This window comes from Vigna umbellata, chromosome 6 (assembly GCF_029865625.1).
Source record: "Vigna umbellata cultivar VRB3 chromosome 6, Vumbellata_1.0, whole genome shotgun sequence".
Taxonomy (NCBI): domain Eukaryota; kingdom Viridiplantae; phylum Streptophyta; class Magnoliopsida; order Fabales; family Fabaceae; genus Vigna; species Vigna umbellata.
Window position 1 is genome coordinate 25,344,616 of NC_142170.1, and position 10,327 is coordinate 25,354,942.

Sequence of the window (10,327 nt, forward strand, 5' to 3'; positions counted from 1 at the left end):
GAATATTTATGATGAGGATTTCATTCCTACTTCAAGACGTGATTCATGGCATACGATTTAAACTGAAACACTTCGTTCTTAGTACTATCTTGTAAAATTAGTTAAGCGAGCACTAATTTGTAACTTAACATGATTATTAAATTAACTATTGCTAATAGAATAGTTAAAGGAATTTTGGTTGCAATACAGCATATATTGTAATTAAACTGTTTGGAACTTTTATTCTGACACTGAACCTGTTTGGATGGGTATAAGAAATGGAATGGGCGGAAAGAACAAAAGTGATATAGGGAAAATATATAAAAAAAGAAGAAAGAAACCTTTCTATTTGTTTAGATAAATAGAAAAGGAGTGAAAAACTAAATTATAACAGTAACATAAGTTTGATTTAACCAAAATAGGATTAAATTCTTTACTGTATATTTTTTATTTCAATATTTTTAAATTATAATTTAACATTTATCTCTTCTAATTCTTCCAATATTGAAAAAAAAATTATATTTATATTTTGAAAAATAATTCATAGACACAAAAAAATGTTCATCACATTTAATATACACTTAAAATAGAGTAAAAGTGATAGGTTTATGGGTTATATGATGCAATTAAAACATATGAGAAAAAAAAAGTGTATAATAAATATAGTTAAAATGAAAGTAATTAATAAGAAATCATTTGTCAAGAATGTAAAATGTTATGGTTTAAGTTGTTTTATTGATGAAAGATTCTCATTAGACATTAAGATAATCAGGATGTTATTTAGATGTGAAGGTAAAGTTGTAGGAAAACAATAGAAAGGGGAAGGTTGAATAATGTTTTTATAAATTTTTTCGTGGCTAATAAGTTGATCATGAAATAAATGATCCTCATGAATTAGTTGTCTTTAACGTTATAAACGATATCCTATTGCGTGCGTTTATAGAACTAGCTTTAATTCATTCTTCTAGAGTTTGGTGAAGAATAAAACTTTTGTAAGATTGACGTGTGATGAGACCTCACTTTTCATATGATCTGATTGGTTCCAACACACAAGTATTTTATACTGGTTCACTCAAACAGAGCTATGTCCAGTTCTCTTCTAAGATAACTTTGAGGGTTTCGTTAGATATTCAATGAAGTAAATTTGAGTATTCTAACCACTCCTGGTATCCTTAGTCACACCAAGTAACAATTGTTATTTTGACTAGTTGAGTTTCACCCACTCCTGGTTATGTAGTATTCTTCACCACTCCTGGTATCCCTAGATGCTCTTGGTATTAGCCTGATATTATGTCTATTTGAGTTTAACTCACTCCTGGTTGTCGTTGTACACCAGTAACCACTTGCTACTATGATCTTGACTAAGTTTCACCCACTCCTGGTTATGCAGTATTTTTCACCACTCTTAATATCCCTAGGCAATCATGGTTGTCCTTGTCAACCCAGTAACCACCTGTTATTATGACCTTGACTGAGTTTCACTCACTCCTAGTTGCGTAGTATTATTCACCCCTCATGGTATTCCTAGACAATCTCGGTATCCCTCAATACATTGCCTAGTTGAGTTTAACCCACTCCTAGTTGTCCCTATCAACCCAGTAACCACCTATTACTATGACATGGACTGAATTTCACCCACTTCTGATTGCGTAGTATTATTCATCACTCTTGGTATCCTTAGTCAACGAATAACACATGTTACCCTAACTAGTTGAGTTTCACCCACTCTTGGTTTCTACTAGACACTCTTGGTATCAACCTAATACACTGCCTAATAATCCTTAACTCTCATGAGTTAATCAACAAGTGTTTGAATTCTCTTCAGAATGTGCAATCAATCTGATTGCTTACAAGTCAACTGATGATTACTCTCATAGAGAGGCTATATGTTCAATACAATACAATTTATAGACTCTTTAACTATTTTTCTCTTTTTTCTTTTCTTACAAAAGTAAGCTTATACATCAATGAAGCTTGAATTCTCTTTTTCTCTTTTATTATGTGTTTTGAAACATGTTTTGTTCTTTTGATGTGTTTGCCAGACTCATTATTTTATGGCGAGAGTCATCTAGTTTGGTTAAACCATATACATTTTCCTAACTGACATGTTTAGCACGATGTTTTCAATTACATCGTTTGAGACATACTGAGATAATATTATCGTTTAATCTATTATAAATTCTTTAAGCTCGACAATCTGTTATGTCAATACCCAATATGTTGGCCTCCAACAGGTCGACACCGAGCAGGTCAGTACCTATCAGGTCGACACTTATCATATAAGAACCCAACAACTCATCACCCATTAAATAGGCAACCAGTAGGTCGGCATCCAACAGGTCTAGAACAGTCCGATTATAAATCCTAAAACTTCCTAAGATTCACATATGTAAACTAAAACTGAAAAATAAAGGAAATAAAGATGTTAAAAGAGTTTAATAAGCTTCAACATGAGAGTATAGAAATTAGGTTATCAACCACCAATCTACTTAAGACCTCAGCCAAATGACCAATCTACTTAAGACATCGGCCAAAAGGCCAATCTACTTAAAGTTTGGCTAATGTCACATCTATTTAAGAGCTCAGTCGAATGACCAATCTACTTTAAGAGCTCGGTCGAACAACCAATTTAGGTAAAAAGCTTGACTGAATGACGAATCTACTAAAAAGCTTGACGAATGACCAATCTTCTTCAAAGCTAGGCCGAATGAGCAATCTACTTTAGAGCTCAACCAAATAGAAAATCTACTTTAGAGCTCAACCAAATAGCAAATCTACTTAGGAGTTCGGTTGAATGACCAATCTACTTAGGAGCTCGACCGAATGGACAATCTACCAAAGAGCTCAGGTTGGATGACCAATCTACTAAAGAGCTCAGTCGAATGTCCAATCTACTTAAGACTTGGGCTGAATCGCCAATCTATCTAAGACCTCTGTCAAATGGCTAATCTACTAAAGAGCTTTGCTGAATGGACAATCTACTTAAGAACTTGGCCAATGGACAATCTATCTAAGAGCTTAGCTTAATGGAAAATATACTAAAGAGCTCACCAAAATGGCTAATCTACTTAAGAGCTCGGTCGAATAACATATCTACTAAAGAGCTCAGTAAAATGTTCAATTTACTTTGAAGCTCGATCGAATGGTCAATCTATCAAAGAGCTCGGTTGAATGGACAATCTACTTTAGAACTCAACTGAATGGATAATCTACTTCAGAGCTCGACCGAATGGTCAATCTCTTTAAAGAGGTTAACTGAATGGCCAACCTACTTCAGATCATGGTCGAATGGTCCATATACTTCAAAGCTCGATCAAATGACAAATCTAATTCAGAGCACGATCAAATGAACCATCTACTTCAGAGTTCGACCGAATGGATAATCTATTTATGAGCTAGGCCTAAAGGCCAGTCTACTAGAAAGCTCACTCAAATAGTCAATCCACTTCAGTGCCTAGTTGAATGGCTAATCTACTTCAAAGCTCAACTGAATAGCCAATCTCCTTGAAGAGTTCAATCAAATGACCAATCTACTTAAAGAGCTCAGTCGGATGGTCCATTTACTTTAGAGGTCGATCGAATGGCCAATCTACTTCAAAACATGGTTGAATGACTTACCTACTTTAAAGCCCGACCAAATGACCAATATACATACGAGCTAGGCTGAATGGTCAATTATTAAATTTCTCAACCGAAGGACCAATCTACTTAAAAGCTCGACCGAATGGCAAATCCATCTAAGGGCAAATGTCCAATCTATCTAAGAGCCCAGCCGAATGGTCAATCTACTAAAGAGCTCGGCCGAATGACCAATCTACTTAAGACGACGGTTGAATGGCCATTCTACGAAAGAGCTCAATCGAATTTCCAACCTACTTAAGAGCTCAACCGAATGGCCAATCTAATTTAGAGCTCATCCAAACGACCCATCTACTAAAGAGCTCTGTTAAATTACCCGTCTACTTTAGAGCTCTGCCAAATGATCAATATACTTAAAGAGCTTAGTTGAATGGTCAATCTACTTAAGAGCTCAATTGAATGGCCAATATTTCTAAGAGCTTGGTCAAATGGCTTATCTACTAAAGAGTTCAGTCGAATAACCAATGTACTTAAGAGCTCGACCGAATGGTCAATCTGCTAAAGAGCTCGACCGAGTGGCGAATCTACTTAAGAGTTCAGTTGAATGGTCCATCTTCTCTAGAGCTCGACCAAATGGCCAATCTACTAAAGAGCTAGGTCGAATGACCAATCTACTTCAAAGGTCAGTCGAATTGACAATCTACTTCAAAGCTTGGCTAATGGCCAATCCACTTGGAAACTCGTGGCAAAAGCATCATGAGCTCAGTTAAATGGCAAATCCATTTGCAAACACACCCAAATAGCCAAACCAATCATACGCTCAATTGAATTGCCTACCCATATATAAATTTTACAAGTCGGCCCAAGCTCGACCAAAGATCAAGCACGATCACATACACCTAATCAAACTCGTGAGAACGGGGGTTATGTTCCTACCCAACCCAAGAGATGTTACAATGAGGAGCATTGGTGTCTTGAAGATAATGATTTTGATGATATTACAAAGTGAGGAATATGAAGACCCATATTGTATGAAGTTTAAAAGCATTTCTGTATAACAGAAGATACCAGGACCGAGCAATTAAGACCGAACGGTAGAAGGCATGAACAAGACCAAGCAAGGCATGAACGAGACCAAGCGGTTGGACGGTGAAGTGGTGGTAGAAAGAATTGGTCATGGCAACCGAGCAGAGGCATGATTGAGACTGAACGGTCACAAACAGTTGAAGGCCGAACATAGATGCAAACCGAATGACGTATAACAAATGAAGGCCGAACACAGGACAAACATTGGCCGAACACAGTTCAAGACCGAACGATCACTAACAAACGATGACCAAGACCGAGTAGTCAGGACTAAGCAGTCGGGACTGAGCAATCAGGATCGAGCAGTTTGGACCGTGCGGTAGAGGGCATGACCGAGACCATGTGAGGTATGACCAAGATCGAGCAGTTAGCATCAAATGATGGAAGGCAGTGAGGAATCAAACCGAACGCTAGAAAGCTGTAAGAAACCAAGTCGAACAACAAAAAGTGATAAGGACTTGAGCCGAACAACAAAAGGTGATCGGGGCTCAAGCCGAACGGTAGGAGGAGTTGAAGAACTGAAGCCGACTGGTTTGAAGAGTAAATATTCAAACTGTTCCAAGTCTCACAGATAATCGATTGATAATCGATTATCACTGGCAGTTGAAATATGTCGTTTCAGTTTCAGACCAGTAGGCTATATATACACTCTCTTTCAAATCCTTCAAAAGTAACTTTGTGATTTTGAGAATACAATGCAGTTTGAGGAAGTTATCAAGTGCTAGTTCGTCCTCATTGTCAAGTCTTGTGAATAGGAGAAGCTCGCGCTTTGTGTGTCAAAGGTCGGAGTGGTTCTCTTCAAGTTGGCTGAGCAGTTCACTTCCGATTCGTTTGTCGAAGGAAAGTTCTTTCTATTCTTATTTGTATTTTAACTTATTATAATTTGTGAACAATATTTTAGTGAAAAGGTTAATCACTATTTATAGTGATTAACGACTGGACGTAAAATCTTTTGATTTGAATCAGCATAAAAATCACGTGTGTGATTTTTCTACTCCTTACACTCTTTATATTTTCTACACATCAACTATTCGATAATATTTTTGTAAGAAAATTAAAGGAACCATTTTAATTGACCGAACACGTTTTCCGCAATTTTATTCCGCTACTCGACTCGAATATACTGATTGTTGGTACCAACAAGAGACATACTAAATGGTGCGACCCAATAAGGCCATTAAGCCTCTTCATATGGAGTTGCCCAAACTTACGTCTATTTGGATAATATCTACATAATCTTGGAAATTTGGTATTATTGTTATTATTTATTATTTTGTTATTATTAACTTTATTATTATTAACTCTCTTATTATTATATGCTTGAGGTAAGTATCATTTCAATGGAAACATAAACCCATGACTCATGTGGATCTTATAAATACAACTAGTATTTCCTAAGCAATACTCACTTTATAATTACTCATACTCACTATATTCATAAAAATCCTAAATTTTTTTTAGTAACTTAAACATTAGATAATCTTTTTGTGGGTGGATCTCTTCCTTTGAATAACAATGAATTTCCTATTGACCAACTAAAACTCTTATACCATTGATAGAATCTTGTCACATATTCATAAATTCACCTCAGTGATAAAACCCATTAAGATTAAGAATATTAAATTATTTTTCTTTATTTCAATTTTTAAGTATGATATAATAATATCATTATAGTCCATTATCAATATTTAAATTGTATGTTTTAAAATTCGAATTTTTTGTCATGATTTTATTGCGTTTAAAAATTGAAAATTAAAGATATATTCATTTCTTAAAATAAAAGTAGTTAATGTATCTAAACTCATTCTTTCTATACACTTATATAAACATGATAAATAAAACACATACTCAACTTGTTATCTAAACTTTACAATGATTGTACGTTTTACCCTTAAAAATCTTTTACATAAACAAACAAAAAAATATATAAAATAATAAACAAGGATCTTTTATTAGAAATAAATGTAACTCAAGTAAAAATTATTCATATATAGATCAAACTTTAGTTCTAAGACATAGTAATACCAGAAAATTCAAAGTCCAACATAAGTAACTAATTACTACACACATATGTTTTAAATTTTAACTCTTAGAAAAATAATAAACAGCAAGAAAGAACCAATTGATGAACATGACTCCTTCACATCGTTGAATGCTTTTTAAACCAGTAGGTAAAATGTGAGGATCATTCATGCTTAGATTAGTCTATGTTAAAATCATCAGATTAACAAGTCAATGGATAGAACTTAATCAGGGTTAAGGAATGACCCAAAAGGAGAGAAAAATTAACTTGGGTCCAAAAATTAATATTAATGTTTTTCAGTTTTTTTTATTATTATTAAGGGCGTGCTCAGAAGGAATCTCTTTAGAAGAAAAAAAAATTATAAGCTAAAATTATATTATGTGTTGTGAGCTAATAGACGCTGAGAAAATTTTCTTTCTTATTTTATGTGCAATTATATTTTATTATAATAAAAGGTTAAATATAATTTTCATCCTCAAACTACTATAAAAAAAATTATTTTGTCTTTAAACTAAATTATAAAACATTTAGTCTTTGTATTTTATGAAAATAATCAAAAGCATTCTTTTCAACAAAAATGAATAGGAAATATTTTTCATGTGACAAATGAAATTCTAATGTGAATTATAATATAAAATCACTATCTTATATCACTATCACAAAGTACATGATATACTTTATAATTTAGTTTAAGGATGAAACACATTTCTTTATAATAATTTGAGAATCAATAACAGATAAATACATGTGATTTCCTAAGTATGTAGAGCGCGTGGAGTTATTTGTATTTATAAATGAAAATACAAAAAGATAGACCTAAATTCATTATACCAAACACTCTTTCCAAGTTTATGCATATAAATAGTATGTTCTAAATTTGTTACATTGGTTAGAATAAAGAAGAAGAAAATAATTATTTGAATAGCTGCTATACATATCGAAAAGATTTAAGAATCTTAAGTTAATGTTTTACTCCATGATAAACTAGTGAAAGTAATGATGATTTGTTTGTGCAAGAGTTGAAGACAGTCTTGAAGCAGGGGTAGTTGCCACAGAGGACTTTGCACACTAATCTGAGACTAATCTTCAATTAACACAAAATTCTTTGTCATCCCTTTGGTTTAAAGAAACCCCTATTCTCATTTGATCCTCTAATTGCAGAGTTTCTTCTCTTGCTGTCCCTTTCCAACTCCACTCAAACTACAATGAAAATTACCTGGAAGGAGATAAGTCCTTGTAATGCGCATGGTCAAGTGCAAACAGAATCAAGAGCACTGTTGACTTTGTATCCAAGTACAAACCGTATCTGTCACCAATGCCATTATGTCTGCCATCTAGAAACTCATTGCTACAGAAACAACCTAATACCCCTACTACATTCTTTCGTAGGTTTTAGTAACGGTTAACCGTCACTTTTAACAAGTTCTTGTCATAGTTTCCCATCTTTGGATTATTCCATTCTCTAACCATCTTGCTTTGTACTAATCTCAAACGTGAACAAGACAACATGATTAAGCACAAGACTATGCTTTCTCCTCTCAAAGCCACATAAAAGAGTTCTGAGTTTCCTTTCTATACACTCTGAACCAATCAGAAAATATTCTAAGTATGACTTTCAGTATATCTATTTTAATTGACAAACTTATTTTATATGTATGTATAAGGTAGTTTATAATTGGAGTGTGAGGGCATAGACCAGAGAATTCTCTTATTTATTAGCATATATAGTGATTCACTCATTAGCCATTCGTTGCCATAGTCTCTAAAAGCAATGGCTTCAACTTCAGCATCTTGTTCCTTTACCATTAGTGTGTTATTCCTCATTTTTGTGCACCTGTCTTGTTTCGCAAACAACCTTAATGCAAAGCACAGTCACAACCATCGCAAGCCTCAACACACTGAAAATCCTCCCTTGAATCCAAGACTTCACATGGCCTTTCTTGGCCTCCAAGCATGGAAGCAAGTCATCTACTCAGACCCAAATAACTTCACTGCCAATTGGGTAGGTCCTTCAGTCTGCAACTACACAGGTGTGTACTGTGCTCCCTCAGTTGATGATCCTGAAGTGAGAGTTGTGGCTGGCATTGACCTTAACTTTGGAGACATAGCAGGGTTCCTACCCGATGAAATAGGCCTTCTGTCAGACCTTGCACTCCTTCACCTTAGTAACAACCGCTTCTGTGGCATTCTGCCAATGTCCTTAACCAACCTCACTCTACTCTATGAGCTTGATATTAGCAGCAACAGGTTTGTTGGTCCCTTTCCTTTGGTTTTGCTTTCCCTTCCTATGCTCACCTACCTTGACCTCCGCTACAATGAATTTGAAGGGCCATTGCCTCCTCAACTATTCAACAAAACCTTTGATGCCATTTTCCTCAACAACAACCGCTTCAGCAGTTCTATACCTCCAAACTTGGGCAAAAACTCAGTTTCTGTCTTGGTCTTTGCCAACAACAAATTTGGAGGGTGTCTTCCAGAGAGCATAGTGAACTTTGCTGACACTTTGGAGGAGCTTGTGCTAATCAACACCAGCTTGTCAGGTTGTTTGCCACAGCAAGTGGGGTTTCTCTACAAACTTAGAGTGCTGGATGTGAGTTTCAACAGCATTGTTGGCCCCATTCCTTATAGCCTTGCAGGGTTGTCTCACTTGGAGCAACTAAACCTGGGACACAACATGATGAGTGGCACTGTCCCTATGGGGGTTTGTGAGTTGCCAAACTTGGCAAACTTCACTTTCTCTTACAATTTCTTCTGTGAGGAAGAGGGCATCTGTCAGAACTTGACATCAAAGAGAATAGTGTTTGATGACAGAAGGAACTGTTTGCCAGAGAAGCCACTGCAGAGGAGCCAAAAGGAATGCAGTGCCAAACTTGAACACCCAGTTGATTGCTCTGAGCTTTGCTGTGTTGTTGGGAGCAATGTCTCTGCTGGTTCAGTGGCTGTTCCACCTGCTGCTATTCCCTCAGCAATGCCTGTATCTGCTCCTCTTCTTGCACCAAGCCACCCTTAAGCAAAATGTTTGTATTGATATGAATAGGAAAAATAAAAGTCCAAATTTGAGTTAGGAAGTGATCTTGTAGATACAAAGTTGTGTGCTAAATGTGTCTGTATTCTATTGCGTCATGCGTCTTATTCCTTGTAAAGTGTTTCATTTGACAGGAAGTGAGCGAGTTCTAGATATCTCTCGTTTTGTGGATATAATAGCTTCAAAGGAGACCAATCTTTCTTCTGGAACAACACTTTTTCTTCATCCCATTTTAGAAAATCGTGGTTCTCTCATGAAAAAACAGATTAACAGATTATTACATTCGATTAGATTCAATCTTAGTGACCTACAAATTTTGCGATGTCACTATTTTTAGCATGTTTGTTTTGTTTTTGCAATAAAATTGACAGTTCCATGTTGTATTTTTTTTTATTCTCAATGCATATGTAACAACATACTAGGAAGTCACATGATTAATCAATGTGCAATTACTCATCCACACGATCACTCGAATCATAAGCCAAATTTTGGTAGTTCATTTATGCAGAGATGAAAATGTCATTCTACTTATTACATCATTTTCTACTTGAAAATACTTGTTATTAACACCATGTTCATCCATAATGCATTAGAAATGAAAGCCTTAGTTCTATTCGTGACTTTGGCTTAGTTGC

General features: G+C 35.2%; 1 protein-coding gene across 1 annotated transcript; it reads left to right on the forward strand.

Moving 5' to 3' along the window:
* Positions 1 to 8,406: 8,406 nt before the first annotated feature.
* Positions 8,407 to 9,958, forward strand: LOC124829370 (Leucine-rich repeat (LRR) family protein). The gene has a single exon (XM_047302865.2). The coding sequence runs from the start codon at positions 8,439 to 8,441 to the stop codon at positions 9,675 to 9,677; it is 1,239 nt and encodes a 412-aa protein (XP_047158821.1). The 5' UTR covers positions 8,407 to 8,438; the 3' UTR covers positions 9,678 to 9,958.
* Positions 9,959 to 10,327: the final 369 nt, after the last annotated feature.